The 18674-nt window shown below is 41.7% G+C and overlaps 1 protein-coding gene and 1 long non-coding RNA gene across 3 annotated transcripts in view; one reads left to right on the forward strand and one right to left on the reverse strand.

Moving 5' to 3' along the window:
* Window positions 1-18674, reverse strand: part of INPP5A (inositol polyphosphate-5-phosphatase A) — a 173747-nt gene that overhangs the window by 46763 nt on the left and 108310 nt on the right. For both annotated transcript variants that reach the window (XM_085064569.1, XM_085064570.1), the window contains exon 9: window positions 10446-10530. In XM_085064569.1, coding sequence (XP_084920695.1) covers window positions 10446-10530 — 85 coding nt within the window. The remainder of the gene's footprint in view (window positions 1-10445; window positions 10531-18674) is intronic.
* LOC146435016 (uncharacterized) lies at window positions 5966-9545 on the forward strand. Its single transcript, XR_014853116.1, has 3 exons — window positions 5966-6191; window positions 7650-7963; window positions 8068-9545. It is a non-coding gene; the product is annotated as an uncharacterized LOC146435016 (long non-coding RNA).

The raw sequence follows: 18674 nt of genomic DNA on the forward strand, positions 1-18674 counted from the left end.
TATTCCATAATCGTTGAGAATAACATCAGACTGTATAGGTCAAAAATTGACTGACATCACTCTGGACAGGCATTATTGAGACACACAAAGAAGCTGTTGTGCCTTTAAGCTTATGGTACATTGCAACGCAGTAAATGAAAAGCCACTATTATGAGGGGATGTTTATGTCAGTATCTGAAACAAATCTTCTTTTTACTAGGATAATACTGTCTTAAATTGTTAACTGTTGATCAGATAAACAACATGTGATAAAGATCCTATAATCTCTTTTCATACAATTGGTTTAACCCCTTAACAGCTTTACCTATTAAAATATTACACATTAATGACCCTTGTGAAAGCTTGTAAGAGCTGTAAATGACATCCTAATATAGTTCTTGTGTAAGCAGTGATGTGATTCAGGATTAGATTTTAAATAATGTGGAGATAAAATGATAAAATTTTCACACGGGGTAATGTCTCAGTCACTACTAGAACTTGCATTCCATCCCCTTCCCACCGTTTTGGCCTCTGTGTGAAAAGAAACCAGTTTGACCTCCCTGGTAAGGCTGCAAACGGAAGAGGTATTTCACACAGTGCAAGGCATGCAGAACCTCTCTGGCCATGTTGTGCCAGGCAAAGGTGACCCATTCCTGCATGACCACATAAAGGGCCAGGAAGCTTTATCTTTCTTTCCTTGAACAAGTAGCAACCTAAACGTTACAGCAACTATTACAGCTGATTTGACATTCCTGGATTGCCACTTCACATACTTTGCTTTGAAATATCAAATTCTCATCTCAAATTGGGATGGGAAAAAATGATACGTTATGGGAAATCCTACTCTGACAAAGGTAAAATTGCTGTCTGAATTATCAATACTAATAAAGGTAGATTTGCAGACACATTATGTAGATTGGAAAGTCAAACTTTCATTTAATAATGCACATGATAAAATACAGTGGAGACCTGCATCCAATACAAATTTTTTAGAAATTACCACTGTGTGAGTATTCCTCCAAGGGGTTGAAGAACAGAAGTTGCTGTTCTGTTTCTTACTGCACTTGCTACAGAACTGTCAGAGCAAGAATCATGAAAGAGAGAAAAGTAATAAGCTGCAAGTGCTTATTTATGGTTCTAAGCAGTTCAGGGTGCATCTTCCAAAGCGTCTTAAAATACTGATGTCTATGCTAATTTTTAGTGAAATGAGGACCAGATCCATTTGCCTGTGTTAGTGCAGAGAGGGCTGAAGAAGCTGGAATAAAGAGAAACAAAAATCTGTCTGTCAAACAGTTGTACATGCATGTACATGTATGCCCGCATTGTAAGTTACAATCCAAAAATGTTCTGAACATGTTTATCCTGACAGCTTCATGGCAGAGATCCCACAAAGAACCAAACTCAGGTGAATGCATGTTCTTCTTGCAAGGGGCAATCAACAGCTGCTTGATGAGTAAGCGTTCACCTGGGGAAACAGGCATTTTTGTCTTTTTATGCATGTCAGAGTGGGATGGAATCAAACAAAAAAGTGGATTTTTGAGTGATAATTATATATCCAGGAATGTGTTAGAAAAAAGGAAAGAAATGGGATGAGAAGGGAACTGAGAGCTAAAAAGTACACTGAAGATAGCAGGAGGTTGCAGTATCAAAAGAATTTGGTTCAATTACTAAATACAATTGAAAAATTTAGTGTGGCAAGAGAATTTAATCTGGTATGTGTTTTCTTTAAAAAGCCTGAATTTTTTTGACTAAAGATGGCACATTTTATTTACTCTTTGTCAAGCCACTGGATTTATTTCCATTAAACATTACTAATATCTTGTTTAATTTAAGGTCACTTTAAAAGCAAGAATGAATAAAGTTTGTAACAGGTCAAAAAGCTGAACCTCTTGAGCTGCTCTATCCCTGATAACAGTAAGTCTGTCTGTCCTTCACTGCTCCATGGAGGCACGATGGAGCCCTGGGGCCACAGTCACTGATAAAACAGGAGCACATAAACCCCTGTGATTTGCACAAACCCAAGCAGGGCAGTCTGAGGGGCTTTATCTCAAGATAGTTCAGATAATCACAGTTCACATAATGTGTCTTTAAGTGCAAAGCAAACAGATGAGATCAAGATTTTAATTACAAGCCAAATGATTTAATGAAACAGCAACTGGTGTCTCTCACCACTGCTGTTTGCTGCCTGGCCCATACAATGTCCTGCCACAAATGAGCTTTGCATGCTTTAGGCACCACCGTTTGTCCATTCTCCCTGAGGCCAACCACATTTACCACTGGTCAAATCTAAACAGAAATAAAATTTTTGTTAAAATATTTTTAACAAAACGTCGATCCTGGTATCTTTGTGAACTTTTCTACAACTTTTGAGAATTCCTATTTTCAGGTAAATTAAAGAATTTTTAAAATATTTTAACACAGCTGTACAGACATCCAGAGATTTTGTCTATTCAGGTCATCAACTCTCACTGTATTTCTGACTCCAACTCAAAAATAAAATTTGCCATTGCAACAGGGGTTGCTGATAGAGGCAAGTATGATCCCATTCCTTGATTTTCAGACAAATACCAAGTTCTTTCTTGCCAATTTTGTTTTTGATAAGCAAGCAAAATATCATTCTTTAACACACAGTGCGATTTTTTTGGAAAAAAACTCCCTCTAGGCTTCCATTTACGGTAACGAAAATAGGTATACACAGGCTTTTGATATACTGCAAATATGCAGAGTATAAGCCTTTCCTTCCCTCTGCCTTTTATGGGTGACTTCAAATACCAGTGCATAATTCATGCATAGATGTTAAAACTTTGTATCACAGTAACATCCAGGAACAAACTGAAAGGTAAAAAGAATGCATTTTTGCAGGTACATCTATTTCTTCTAAAATTACATAATTCTTAAAGAAGGGATTTTATACCATCTACCCAGGTGATATTTTGCCTCATTTGAGCTGGTAAGTTTCTACGCTAGAAATACGCAAAAAAATCAATTAAGTATCAATTAACAGATGGTTTATTAAAGTACTTATTACAGATTTGCATTATGCGTTACTCCACTGAATTATTCAAACTACAGCTGCTTTAAGAGTAACTTTAAAGTCTAAATATTATTGTGTGTTTTTCTAGCCACAGTCCCTGCTGCACCATGAGCCCTCCTGCCCTGACTGAGAACAGCTGACTGCCACTGCTTAAAGGTAAGCATGGGATGAAATGCTTCCCCTATTCTGACTCCAGGGCTCCCCACAGGCCCAAAACCCTGGGCATGTCAAAATGTTTGGCAAACACATCTCAGTCTGTCATCCAGCAGATATCACCCTGACTGCTGCAGAGAAGTACTGTAACACCTGGGCAGGCTGCAGTGGACACCTGGATCTGGCACAAGAATTTTATCAAGTGTGAGCCATTGTTGAGGCCATTTTTCCATGCAGCCTCTGGAATTGCCAGCCTGGGGAAAACTGCCAGGTGCCCTTAGGTATCTCAGGCTGCTTTTTCAGGAGCTCACAGGTATCTTCACAGCCCTGATGAAAGATGCTCACCCACCAGGAGATTCCTTGCTGTCCCTGCCGCTCTCCCTGCCCATCCTGATTCTGGCACACACATCCCCAGCAGCCACCACCCAGCAGCAGGAAGTGCCAGGACTGATGCCCGTGCCAGCCGTCCCTGCACTGTCAGCAGGTGATGGATGGCAGGTGTGAGGCGCTGGGGACAGGCGCTGCTGGCACCGCTGTCACCCGCCGTCACTGCCAGCTGAGGGCACAGCTGCCACCAGCAGCAAACAGACACTGCGACAAGCGCGGCCGCAGGGCTCGGCTGACTGCGGGATTCATTAGCTTAATGACACCCAGCCCTGTTAGAAAGCACCAGATAATTGTATTTAATTTATGTACATTTTAATTATGGACCAGGCAGTGCCAAGTTTGATGAACATATAATCTTTTCCGTTCTGCTTTGTCACTGCATTTTTATGATTAACTTGCATCTGAAGCAGGAGGAGCTGCTCAGCACTGCTGCGAAGAGGCCCTGTTTTTACAGTGTCATCCTTCACACGATGACTCTGTGTGGGACCTCTCCCTGCTGATAGCAGTGTCATCCCTTCCTGTAGGCACAAATTAAAAGCAGGTTTATGACCACATGCTCCGAGACCCTCTGGGGCCCCAGAGGAGGCAGCCAGAGAACAATCCATTCACTCATCTCTCCCCTTATCCATGATGGAAGTAGAAACAATTGCATCATTTAATTTACTATTGCAACAGGGATATGGCTCAGTGGCCCCTCGTTGTTTTGAAGATGGATTTAATTAACCTCCTATGAATCTTGCCAATATGTGTGGCAGCATCAGTATGGAATGAAAGATGTCAAAAAATCAGCTGCAGGGTAATGAGCATTTCTCAAGCTTGTTCGGCTAAGAGGACTCATGGCTACAGAGCTTGGCCCCAGCAGAAAGCTGAGGAGCAGATTGAGTTAATATACTGCTGACTGGCCTTTGGGAATCCAGACTCGGGTTTGCCTTTGACTACTAAGAAGAGAGGTAATTGAATAATTCCTAGTAACCACGTGTATCTTTAATGCAGAGGCCATTTGCAATCACTGGAAAATAAATAATTGCAATTAACTACACTGTTAAGTAAATATATCCAGTCCCTTGGGGAAGCAATCTGCATGCTTTTATAAGTCTGGCTACAATATAAAACTCATCACTATGTCTGTGAGAGTAATTTATAATGAACATTTAGCAGGTGCCTCAGATGTGTTGCTGCCATTTACCTTCATTAATAAAGCTCCCCTTGTTAGATGTGAAATTGTAAGCATTTTAATTTAACAAATCTTTATTATACTTTCATTTTATAAAGGATATAAAATCCTTTATAAAGGATGTTGTTTCTAGCATTTCCTAGAAACATCTGAGCATTTAAAGAATGTTAAAGTCTTTACAAGAGGAAGGTATTTACAATGAATTATTTGAGATTATAAAACCAATCCAGGATCTTACGTGCTTTCCCTAGCTGGAATGAAAACATGATCTGCAACTTGTAAGCTATTGATTTATTCCATGATGTGCAGGTTTATCTCAGAAATAAAGCAATGTGTTTTTTCTTTTACAAGAATGGCTTAGTATCCCTTTACTGCAGGAGTTTACTGCCAACGCTATTACAGTTTTAAAATACCAGCTACTATGGAGCAGGACCTGCTGGAGCTTAGCACTTGGCCATGAATTAAATGTTTGCATCTAATATCCTAAATAAATACGTGTAGACACTTCTGTGTTATCACTACGCAGGAAAGCTAACAGGGCCTGGTTTGGTTTGGGATAGGGAGGCACAACTGAGTATGCCCACAACTACATACACTTGCTTTTTATGCCATGTTAGTATTTTTAATGCAATGGAACATTGCTGGTTTCTTAAAGCAAAAGTAGTCAGGATTAGAAAAAAAAAAAGAAATTACTGCTGTGTTTGTAACAACAAGCATGTGCAATTCTTTCAGGCACTTTTCCTTATGCATTCAAAGCATCTTCTGCAAATATTACTTAAATAAAAAAAGTATATACACACAGACATAAATATTTGCGCCTGACAAAACAGCCAGGTGGTTGGTGATGCCTCCTGTATGCAGGACAGCAAGAGCCTCATCCTGACAGGTGACCTGTTTTTGTCCAGGGAAGCACATCTGTACCAATGAGGAGATAATTAAGTCTCCACATCCATCTGACTACCTCACTTGAATCAGCTTTTCAAATCAGTGATAATTGTCTAATTAACTATTAATCTTTTTTTATGACAATTACTAATGGGTCATTTGTTGGCTGGACTTTGCAAAGATCATTGTAAGTGTCCAGTGCATGGGATGAAACAAGTTCAACTTGAAATATTTATTCAGATTTGAGTAAAATCTAAATCAATTATTCAGACATGAAAAGCTGTTTATCAGCTTTTCTTTTGAAAAGGAGATGTTTGCTCAAAAGAGAGGGAGTGCTCTCTCACAGGAGGAGATCCATGCTTTGCAGGCACACACACAGCAGGGACAGGAGAGCTCCTCCAAATTCTGCTGGCATACCCTGGATAAAGGGATACAATACCACCACTGGCTTTTTCAGAATGAAAGACCATGTTGTGCCAAGACAGTGTGATCAAATGGAAATTAGGTGATTCACCGCAGCATCAGCAGCAGCGGGAGCTAAAAAGTCATGGCAGAATGAAGCTGCTTCTATTTTATCAGGTAATATAAAATCACATGGTCAGAGGTGGCAGAGAAGCACAGTGCAAGTGAATGATGGAGCCAGACATGTAAATTCTTACAAGATGTTATTACCTTTTACGAAACATTTAATCAAGAATTTCAGTCATGGCTTATCAAAGGGCTGCTTGAGAGAAGTCTGGAAAGGAAATATTCTGGTTGAGAATTTCTCGTGGAGCAGACAGGGTGGGTGGACAAGGTTAATTCTGAGTTTTAGGATGAGGACATTACTTCTTTTTCTGCAGGTAGAGCTTGAAAGCTTTTTGCAGGCCAAAATGTGTGGAATCCTGAAACACCACTTCTGTTGCTACCTTTATAAATTTTGCTATATGATACACTTAATTGCTCTCCAGCTCACAAAGCTACCACCAACCCTAACAAAATGTTCTTAAGTGAGAAAATAGAAAAATCTGTTTTTTCCTGGATACAAGGCATGGCTATGGTTTACCTTGAGCAAATGGATTTTGTGATTAATGTGACTTTCTCCTAAAGCCTGACAAACTGAACTCGTTACTGAGCTGCTGTTCTTGGGACTGAGTAGCATACAAGTATCCTTTTTTTTCTTCTTGGAAGTACAAGGAACTTTAGGAGACTCTTCAATCAGCAGTCTCAGACAGAAGCCTCACACACGTAATGACAGAGGATCACATATCACCTTTTTAAGAAGAAAAGCACTAACTTATAATAATTTTAAAAATTCTGGAATATTCTTCAACTTCAGCCTAAAGTATGTCTCACTGCCGCTACAGATTTCTTTAAAGTCACCTCATCAAATCTCCTTTCTACTCAATTTTAGAAGATAATTTTCCAGAAATAGAAAAAGTACCTTTGTCACACATGCAATTAAAAATTTGCAAAGAACTTCTGATAAGTGCAAAGATTACAGTGACCTGTCTGTGCTGGTCTCCCCTTAAAAGGGGAGAGCAGAACTTTTGGAAAAGTTATAGGAAAGCTGTTTCCTAACAAAGAAACATCACAAATCCATGTTTCTTTGAAATGCTGCAATACTTGTACTAGAGACACTACAGAGAAGCTGATATAGACTAGAAATCATAGTTGAACCAATATAAAAGTTTGCATCATTTTTTTATATGTTGCAAACACTTCCATATGTGCTGGGAATAGAGGTGCTGGAAGATATCTGGAAGCAGTGGGCAAATAATCATAATGCTGCACCTCCCCAAAGAGTCCAGCATTTAAAAAAAAATTCAGCAGGCAAAATTTTCAATTTAAATAGCACCAAAGTCCTCAGCCACCTTTGCCAATATAGGATTAAGTGAATTTAGCTGGCCATCAGACAGAAAATTCAGGTCTTACAGCATATCTTAAAGTGACCAAAACCTGAGGAAGTGACCAAAACCTGTAGATCTTTCTTCTGCAGTTACTGCCTTACTAAATACAGTTTATAACAACAAGGGTTATTTTTGCTGGCTGGAACAGGGTGGTGTCTTCCAAGAGGATGGACTCTAATGGAAGATTTTTCTGGACGTTTTCCAATGATGAAGTGCTGGCATTCACCTTCCTTAAGGAGAGAGAATGACCCCCAGCTCGGCTGCACAGCTCCATGATGATGTGCCAGGATCTGGCCCCAGTCATGCTGCTGGAGCAGGTCAGGAACTGAGCAACAAACATCCCTGGAAGATTCACTGGTGCAGCCTCAGAACAGCACCTGGCCTTGCCCATGTGCCACTAACAACCTCCCTGCAGGTTACTCCAACAACAGGGAAGCAGATTTGCCTAGCAAGGAAATCAATGTGAGTTTAGATTAAGGCTCCCATAAATATTCAATAAATTATATATTAGTGATTTATGGTTTATTAATTATGAATTAATACATGTTTTTTTACATCTGATTTAGGACACTGCGTGTTGCGGTCTGGACTTCATATTCTGAACAGCTCTCAGATTCTCTCTTTAAATGGCTTAATTGGTAAATTCTTTAGAAATCCACTTTATTCTTTGTGTTTGCTATAAGTATGGTCTGCATTTACACAACACAAGTATTGCTCATAGATCTCAGTGTCCAAGTGTTCAGCAACTGTGGTCTCAAGAGGGAATTCAAAAGGTCAGCAAGAAAAGCAGAGATAAATTTAGTAACATACACAAAGATGACAGGTCAATGGATTAACCCTTCCAATTCCCAGTATTAACTCCACTGCTGAATAGCCCAAAGAATGGTTAATACCCACTTTAACACTTGGGCACGCATTTAAATACCAGAAGGGACTGGGAGAGCCTTTGGAGCAGGAGGCTCCCAGCTGAGCACAGGCTCACCCTGGGGCTGGCACTGAGCGTTTGGGACAGAAGCACTTCTGGCTGCTCTTGTTCCCATTCTGCACTGCCAGCTGTCCATGGTCACTGCACTCGGCCACCTCCAGAAAAATGGCACAGCCGAGTCACACCATTTACAAGCTACTTTGTGAAGTGGATTTTAAGCACAATCAGACCACGAAGTCCTATCTAGTACAATTCCCTCTAGATATGGCCTACCTACAGCTCTGCCCTTCCAAATTATACTTTAGGAACTGATCTGTCACCTAGGAGCCAGACCTTACTGCCAGTGCTGTATGCTGACTATTGACTCTCTCAGGACAGTTCAGTGCCTAGAGGCAGTCTGAGACACAGTGCCCATACAATCACTTCTGTGGAAAAATCTATATGAGATAACTGTTTCTTAAAGCTTTGGGGTCTGCTGACATACTGATTTATAAATTGCACTGAGTACAGAACACTACAAAACAAACTTAATGTGACTTTAAACTGTCCATGTATAAACTGAAAGTGGAAATTCTGGATCAACTTCGATTATGCTTAATTAATATTGCAGAGTGGCTGGGTGAAGTTCTGATTACTGGGCTATGCTACTTCTCCAAAAAAGCAGCAGAAAATCTAGTGCTTTGTACACTCACAAATGCATGCATCTTAGGTAGGAAGAATGAGAAAATGATTGATTCATCTTCCAATTACACCTCTTGTGCTCACATGCTGCAACATTAACTGGCAGGGGTAAAGCACTCCCAAGATGCTGAGTACTGTGTCAGGCTCAGAACAACCTGTGCTCACCCTACCTCCTTTGCAGCTCACTTAGTTTCCATCATTTGGGGTTAGTGACAGTATTTTGTTTGATGGAGTTCTTTTTGAAACTCACAGATATGAATGCAGAAATCTTAATCTATTGGAGATAACTCTGCTGCAGCATGACTGACAGATGTTCTCAGACAGGAACATCCTCAATAATACCATCACACCCCTAGTGAAGAAAAAAAGGCGTAACAGTTCAAAATCAAGTGACCTCTGAACATTGATGATAACCATGGCAGCCACAGGGTAGCAGAGCAGGTTTTAAGCCTTAACATATGCAGTATGAAGCTGCATATTCTGAATTAGTGCCATGACTTTCATTTCAACTATGCTTTAAGCTTCTTGGCTAAATGACTGCACTATAGAAAAGATTCCAAGAAGTTTTCAGTTCCATATGCAATGCTGTAACATCAAATTCCTGTTCTTCAACAACTGGACTACTCACCATGTAAGGAAGGAGAACCGCACCGCACTGGATGGAGGGAGACCAGCCTTTGGCACACAGGGCATTTCCCACAGTTTGATTTACAAAATAAAAACTTCTGGCTTAAAAGATACATGCCTACCCTCAAGGACACCAAGAAGACATTGCAGTACCTCAGAGAATTAAAGTGGAAAAACCATAGCATTAAATTGGTTTTCAACCTGGGTACTATTTCTGACCCCACGTTATCTGAAGCTGAGCATCACCATTCAAGTCAAGGTTATCTTAACTGGTAATGAGTAGAGTTTACTACTTTAGTACTACATACTTTAGTATTCTTTTGGCTTTATACAAATCTCCCAGTTACCCTTACAGACCAAGATGCTACTGGCACAAAGGTCTGAATTGATGGCTGCCTGTACTTTTAAAGTGTAGAGTTCAATCACAAACATTTAGGAAATGGCTCTTGTTTTTTCCTCAGAGTAGGAAGGTAATGCTTATTCTGCTTGCAGGAAATTATTCTGATTCACTCAGAGCTATAGAGGGATGACAAAAGACACAACTGTGCAATGTTAGCTACTTGTTGCATGTTCCTGTTAAAAGCAGTCTTGGCCGAGTCTGACGTCAATAAATATTAACATTACTTTAAGTCACTTTTAGCTTTTCTATAGCTAAAAATTGAGAAATCAAACCTGGTAGGGTCCACAACAGAAGAAAAAGAGAAGTCATACCTCTACTACTGCTTTGGCATCCAGTCTAAAGTTGAAATCTCCAAAGACAAAGTATGAAACTTTCTCAAACCGCTGATCTATAATTCTGGAAAAAAACAAAACCAGACCTGTCAGTCAGCTTTACATACATGCAAGAATGTACAGACACACACATATTGTCCTTAAGCACTGTCTCAGAAATAATTATCGGAACCATCAAAACTACCAGTTTACACTGGACCAATATATTAACCATATTTTTCAGTTGATTTTCTTTGCTTAGGCAATTCTATCTCCAGCCCTGTACAACTGTGCATTTGATTTCCCCTGCCTGGCTGACAGAGCAAGCTCGGGGAAAGCATATTTGCAGCAGTTCATACAAATCTTGCAGAAGTGGCGTTTGGGGCCCAGGGAAATCCTGAGGGTATCATGGAGGTCTTCTACACCTTCGAAAGTTTAAGGATATGGCTTTGGGCTGGGCAGGTAAGAATTAGGAATGCTGAATTAATGGTGAGTTCAGAATATGTTTGAGTTTACTGATATATAAGCAATGTTACCAGTGTTTCTGAACTCTTTGAGAACCACATGAGAAGTGATGTGGAAGGGCTACATAGCAATCATCCCATCTGACAGACTGAGCATCCCTGAGGTTCCCAGACTGGCTACAGTTCTCTGAAGACAGCTCTCTGAGATGTTCACAGCAGATTTTTGCTGAGGCTGTAGGTAACACCTAACAAGTAATTGCTCCAGCTGTGGACTGAAGATTGACTTTTCCTCAAGCCTTAGCTCAGTCATACCCAGGGAGATATGGCATTACTATCCATCTTTCAAATCCTGTGTCATTAAAAACTGTCATTTTATTATTAGCTGATCTATTATTAACAACAGTTGTGAGGTACTCTCAGCAACATGCAATTTTACAGCTTCTAGAGATCTTGGCATTTAGAAATCCACCAAGTCACAGTTATTTTCAAACCAGGAGTCAATACAATTCATCTCCTCTCAGGGGCTGAGGAAGGTATGAACACCCAAAACTTGACTGCCACAGCCACAAAGAATTTATATAGAGAAAATGCACAAAGCCCCATTGGGTGTGCAAGATGTGAGAACAAAGGAACAAATGCAGACAACATGCTGTGAATACTCTGGTAATACACAAACATGTAAGTGTTATGCTGATACTCCAGGTGAGCCTGATGCAGAGCCCACATGGACAGGTAGAGAATTATCCAGCAATGCTGGGCAGGAGGCTTCCTGGAACACTGCTGCACCATGAGGAGGCACTTGTTTCAGATGGCTTTACAAGTTCTAAGGCATTACATCCATTTATTCTCAAAGCTATAAGGAAAGGTGCAACATTGGATCTGTAATGAGATACTGCTGCTCCTCTAAAAACATCTCACAGTTTTCATCAACAGTAATCCATTATGTAAGGAATATTATTCTATGGAAAAAATTATGTGCTTTGGGCCTAAGACACTGATCATTTGAAGAAAATCTCTTGCAAAGACTTATCCTTTTCCAGTATGAGAATCTCCAATCCTCCATTTAGCTGACAGATTACTGCAGGCACTGTTAATAAATACTGCCCACTGTCAGCTCCCAGCGAGCCCTGAGAAAAACCTGTCACTCCTGACCTGCACAAAACATTAGTTTGATTAGTGCCCTCACGAAAAATTGAAGGAAAATAAGAACTTAAAAGTGAAACCATTTACACTGCCACAGTTTGCTAACACTATCATTGTGAAATCGGACCTGCAACTTACACATCAGAACAACTGATTTTGCTTTGCCAACTGTCTTGATTCATGCATCAGCTTTGGCTCTGCTCGTTGCCATTCACTGCTGACAGAGGAATGACAGATACTGCAGGAATGACATCAAGGTCCATTGAAGGCCTCTTAAAACAAATTGGGATTGTGAGAACCATGCCTGTGATTGTATTATGCAAAGACAGATTTTCCAAATAAACAGACTATTCAAAAACAGCCTGTGAAAATGTCTCCACACTGATGAACAAACCAGCTGATTAGTCTGCTTCTGATCAATTAATTAAAACTCAGTCATTTCATAGTCCTGTACATTACCTGGTTTAATATGATTTGCATACAAATCAATGCCAGCTTTACGACTGGCCAGTTTCTCTCCTTGTAGCTTGTCTTGCTGGACATTTTAGAAAGAGTGTCCCATGACAGACTAAAGCAAGAGCCCAAATGTTACTTCTCCAGAATGATGCTCCAAGTGGCTTCTGACACATTGCTTTTCACAGGTGGTGAAATTAATTCAGGTGTACAGGAGAATTTCCAACAGTGGCACAGCAAAGGATGCACACATTTATGTGCTTACTAAGTGATGTGGGGTACCTAACAATGAAATTTGCTTTCAGTGACTCAATACAATGTATATAACCTATTATCCTTGCCATTACTTAGTGTTAGTAAGTGGAACTTACTGTTAGTTCAAGAGTTGATGAATCTTAGACATCTTTCAGCGGTTTGGACTCTGATAGCTCTATGCTGAAACACTTCCTGGTGCCTAAAACAGCCCTGAATCAATGGCACAAGAACTACTTTTCCTGACTGTGCTTTCAGAGTGAGACCTCAAGTCCACCAAGGAGATAGCAATTTGTCATGCACACTGGCCAAACACCAGACACCCATGACAGCTGCTCACTTGCTCTCCCCTACCACAGCTGGGCAGAGGAGAGGGAAAAAAATTAACAAAGGAGTCATGAGTTGAGAGGGCTGGGAGAAAACACTTCAAGGGCAGAACAGTCTCAACTTAAGAGTTGCAAAGTGAATTTATTACTAGCAGAGGATATGAGAAGTAAAATAAGCCCTTAAGGACACCGATCTTCCCCCCAACCCCTCCTTCCTTCCCACTAACAGCGCAGGGGGGCAGGGCATGGGGGTTTGAGCCAGTTCATCACTGAGGTCTTTCTGCTGCTCAGGGAGAGGAGTCTCTCTCTCCCTGCTGTGCTGTGGGGTCTTTCCCATGGGAGAGAGTTCTCCACGAACTTCTCCAGTGTGAGTCTCAATCTCACGAGCAGCAGTCCTCTCAAAACTTCTGCAACATGAGATCCTCCCAGGGCAGACAGTCCTCCCTAAACTACTATGCTGCGGGTCACTCATCCACAGGGTGCAGCCCTCCAAGGACAAGCTGCTCCAGCCTGGAAGCAGGGCCCTCTCTCCATTGGGACTTCCCCTGGATCACAGCCTCCTCCAGGCATCCACCCGCTCTGGTGTGGGCACCTCCCCCACGGGCTGTGAGTGGATCTCTGCATCCCCCGTGGACCCCATGGGCTGCAGGGGCACAGCTGCCTCACCATGGTCATCCCCACGGCCTGCAGAGGAATCTCAGCTCAAGCACCTGGAGCACCTCCTCCTCCACCTTCTCCACTGACTTCGGTGTCTCCGTGTTGTTTCCCTCACATGTTCTCACCTCCTCCTTCTTCTCAGAAAGGCACAGGTATTTCCCTTCCCCAATTCTGCATGCCAGCACATGTGACAAATCATCAATACCTTTGCTGGCCATGCTGCTTGCTGTGACCTGTGCAGGGCCATCAGGAGGGGACAGGCATTCAGAATGGGTCCAAAACATGAATGGAATTGGAACAGAAAACTTCCAACAGATGACAGCCAGCCCTTCCTTTCCAGAAAGAGAAGTCCTCATTTTGAAAAGGGTGGAAGAACACATTCACCCTTCTAATCTTTTGCTCTTGCTCCAGAAGGAATCATGGAAGCTGCATTGGGAATAAAGCATGCTCCTGTTTGGGCTTACTGATGTCCCTGGTAAACTTTAGAGTTCACAGCTATATACACTGCAGATGGTTTTTCCTCTACCAGTTCAAAAAACATAGAACTTGTAATTGCGCAAGGAGTCCTTGGTAACAGATTCTTCATGCCTGGAACACATTACCTTAATTATTTTTCCAGTTTAATTCTACATTTTTACTTGATGGCACTACACTGAAAGTCTTCTGCACTGCTTGGGTTAGTGTCCATTTCTCTTCACATCTTCTTGTATTTTGAGAAGGAGCAGACAAGTTGAATGAAAGAGCTGAAGAGCTATTCAGTCACAACAGTGCAGTAAGAGAAGGAAAGATTCAAGCAACTGTTACTTTCAAGTAGAGTTTACAATCCAAGTTAGTCCCATGCTGAAATATTTTGATGAGTTAAATCCATGATTCATACTTTTTTTAAGAAGTAAACCTGACTGTCACTGCTAAGGGTCACTGCAAATTAACACTGAATTACTACTACAATTCCTTTGCTGCAAAATAAATGCACATAATTCTTATTTTGGTCTAACAACTGCCATTTGGCTCACACTGGGTATCAGCAAGAGCTTTGCAGGCCCAGAAAGAAGCTCCTGTGTCACACTGGAGATATCCTTGCTCTGCTGTGTCAGTCAGGCATCGAGTAAACCTCGTTCCCTCAGCAGAGCTTTTGGCATGGCAGACCCTGACACACTGTCCTGTGACAAAACCATCTGCTATTCTGGGGGCATCGGGTGAATTATGAGGAACCTCTGACCTCCCCGAGCTGTGCTGCTGTACAGCTTCAGGCTGGGCTGGCCAGCCTGGCTGGGATGGGAGTGGGGCTGGACCAAGCTCAGGCCATCAAGGGAGAGGTCACACAAATGCCATGGGGGAAGCATGTGCTCAAGGTCTCCTCCTGGAGCCTGGGTACCCCAAATTACTCAGCTGTAAGGACAGACCTCTCAGCCTGAGGGGTAGTGTCAGCTACCTGGACTGTGAAGACAAAGTTTTCTGAAAGCCACTTAGGAAATGCCAGATGACTACCAAGAATAAAACAAGGAAGATGCAGAGGTTCCTCTTCTCAATACTATTGGAAATCCGGGTCTATTTATTAATTTCAGTTGCTACACAGAACAAGGTTCAGTGCAGTCGTAACGTGAACAATCCTGTGTTATTGCAATCACTGAAATCCTGTTGCAATTTATTTTAAAGTACTCATTATAGCAGCTACAAGTAAAGTTCCTTGATGAAATGCACCTCTTTTATAAATGCTGTGTGGAGCACTGTACATGCACTTCAATGCACTGAAATTCAGCCAGAAAATATTAAGACCAACTTCCCCTTGCTTTCACACTTCTCTCCCTCCCACACTGTTCCCCCTCCACAAGAAGGGAGAAGACAAGGAAGCAGTTAAGTATCAGCAATTTGGTCATGGAAGAGAGCAGCTGAACATGATTCAGTGTGACAAGAGGCACTGTGATTTGGCTAAACCATTTCTCAGAGTACTTTGTAAGGAGGATCAGCAGCATTATTCCTTTAATAGCCATGTCTAATGCAATAGCCAGCTGGGTTTTGTCCCAGACCAAGGTATCAGCATCAGGTCAGAAGGTAACATTCTGTTTACACGGTTATTTCCTAAAGCACTTATCTTCTCCTCGGTGTGAAAGTTGACTTTTCTGTTTGTAAGGAGGCCTAAAGAATTGACGGAATGGGAAAAATTAGCTACACTGAGCTGGAGCTGAATGGCATTAGGTGGGAGGTCTGAGAAAGTCCGCAGCGACACTCAGCAGGACACCTTATTAGCCGCGTCATCGCAGTTCATTCAGGCAAGCCATACCAGTGTCACCAGCATTCCCACACAAAGACAAAGTTCTTCACACAGTCTATAAACATGCCTCCCTGGCCAATTCATCCTAACTTGACACTGCTGAAAAGAGGGGCTTGAGGGTTTTCGTTTTTTTTAAACACAACAATAACATAACAAAACAAAACAAAAACCGTGCAGCTCTGCCAAGCAGGCTGAATGGGGGAGAAGGAGGGACACTGTCACGTTTCTTGGGAAGAAACAATCCAGAGGTCAAGCCATATTTTATTCAGTGAGCAAATTTTTATAATAACTAAATGTGTTTAAGATAAATACCAGCTAATATGAGCCCTTCCATCTTCCTTGTACAACTTCTGGGATAAGATACTATCTCTCTGCAATCAATTTATTTCTGCGCATTATCTGCACATGGGAATTACAGACAGAAAATATTTTACAAAAGACACAGAATCAAATAATGGTTTGGGTTATAAGGGACCTTAACATGAGGCTGTCTGTATAAAATGTCCTCTCCTAAGTGAAGGAACATGAAGCTCACAACTAACACACCAAGATGAGAGGACAGTTCACTCCCAGTGTGGCCATCATTTCTCATGAGAAACTGCTTACTTTGTTTACTGCTGACCTGTGCAGAGCTCAAACCCTCAGGTCCTGCTTGGAGATGACAGCAGAAGCAGCACTGGGCTCTGTCCCTAGAGGGGCTGGGAAAACCCTCTCACACTGGGTGAAGTTGTTCAGGGAACACGAGAGGCACTCGCAGCCTCGCCGTGCGCAGTGCAGGAACCTGGAGCCCTGAGCCTGTCCATGGCAGGAGCCACTGTGTCTAAGGCATGATCAGCTTAGCTCTCTTGCCCAGTGACGATCTCACCCCAACAGGGAATCTTTAGAAAGGCAGCAAAAAAAACTTTAAAGAGGCAGAAAGTGACTTGGTCATCCTGTTGGCAGAAGCCAAGAGCTGGCTGGGAGGTGGCAGGTGACCTATGGATAGGAAGGTTATGCACACTTCTTCTAGGGATCTGTAATGCCAGTTACTAACAGCTCCTGCAGTGACTTCTGGTGGAAAGTTAAGGAACAACACTGAAATCTGTCTCCTCCTAAGCCATGTCAAGGCATGGAAGACCAAGAGGAAGGAAATACTAGGTTTTGGCTTATACCACCCCAGACACAGGACTGCTGTGCAGCCATTCAGATTTCTGCTGCTCTTATCTGCATTGCTTTTTCCAAGTTTTGCTCAGAGATCACCTCAAACACCTGCTCCTTGACAACTGGTTCCCTCTGGCAGAGGTTTCAAAGACAGCTTTGAAACAGAATGCTGTCCTCTCCTGTGTATCACCTCCCTTCTGCAGCTCCAATGGTGCTCAGCTCCTTTTTGCAATTTCAGATACACATTTGGAGACAAATTCCAGAAAAATCCTCATCACTTCTGAGTACAAGTTACCTGGTGACTGATTGTTTAAGTGTGCCTCAAAAGTCATGATGGAAGTGCCTTCATTGGCATGCCCAAGGTGGTGTAGTGCTGTCATTAAAAAGATAAAGTTTATAATATTTTTGTGCCTTGTTCTTTCTGATATAATGGCTAAAACCTATTAATAACACCAAAACATCTCAAAAGGTCAAGCAACATACAGGAAGATGAAGGGAATTGTCAAGAAGCTTAGGCAATCATCTTAGCACTCAAGACATTTGCCAGGGCTGTTTAACTAATAGGTGATGCTCACTTTTAATTTCAATATAGTGCCATTTGGGCAAAAATGTTGGTTTTTTTAATTAATTACAATGTCAGCAGCTATTAAGATTAAAAGAAAGACCACATCAATAATAAATACTTAATCCAAAGAAAGGATTACAAGAAGAGCAATAAAAATCAATTCTTAGAGCTGGAAAATTGTGACTTTTTCATCACTTGACTGGTATTTTCATTATATTGACAAACCCATGATCTTACCAGACACTGACATTCGCCTAATGAAATAGCAGCCCTGGATAATGATGTAAGGACTTGTCAATTCTGCTACTGGACAACACAGTGCTACAGCACCGATGTTACAATACAAAAAAATTTTTGTGCTCTTCAGCAGAGAAAATGACAAGAAACCAGAGAAACTGCATGTCTTTTTGAATCTTCCTTTGCTTTGTCATGGAATATTAACATCCTTCCACATAGCTTCTGAGCTCTTCAGTGTTGGTGACACCTGGTGCTCAGCAGACAGCAGATAACTCCCCTATCTTTCTGCATGAAGCCCAAGACATTCCAATTCTTGTTTTTTGTTCCGCAGGGCTCAGATGTGGGGAGCAAAGCCAAAATCCTGTGGTCACTTAGTGTCAAAAGTGCAAATAGTGAGACAGAAATAACCAGGATATGTGGCAGCACAATACTGATCAATCAATTGTTAAGGCTGAGAAAAGTATTTTTTGTGACATATCTCGAAAAACTCAGACTAGAGACACTGTCTGTCCTAACCAGCTCATCTATGGGAACAGCAGTGGGATGGCTAAGGAATTTTGTCAGCTTTGAATCTTGTCAGACCTGCAAGAAGCGTCTTTTCCAGCTCCATCTCTCGTGATGGCTGCATGGGCAGCAGACAGTGACAGGACAGAGGCCAAGTCACCCACTGAGCGCTGCCAGTGACAGAGACCTGCAGGCTGCCACCATCCTGGCCTGGGT

This window comes from Lichenostomus cassidix, chromosome 6 (assembly GCF_008360975.1).
Source record: "Lichenostomus cassidix isolate B80296 chromosome 6, HeHo_3.0, whole genome shotgun sequence".
NCBI classification, from domain to species: domain Eukaryota; kingdom Metazoa; phylum Chordata; class Aves; order Passeriformes; family Meliphagidae; genus Lichenostomus; species Lichenostomus cassidix.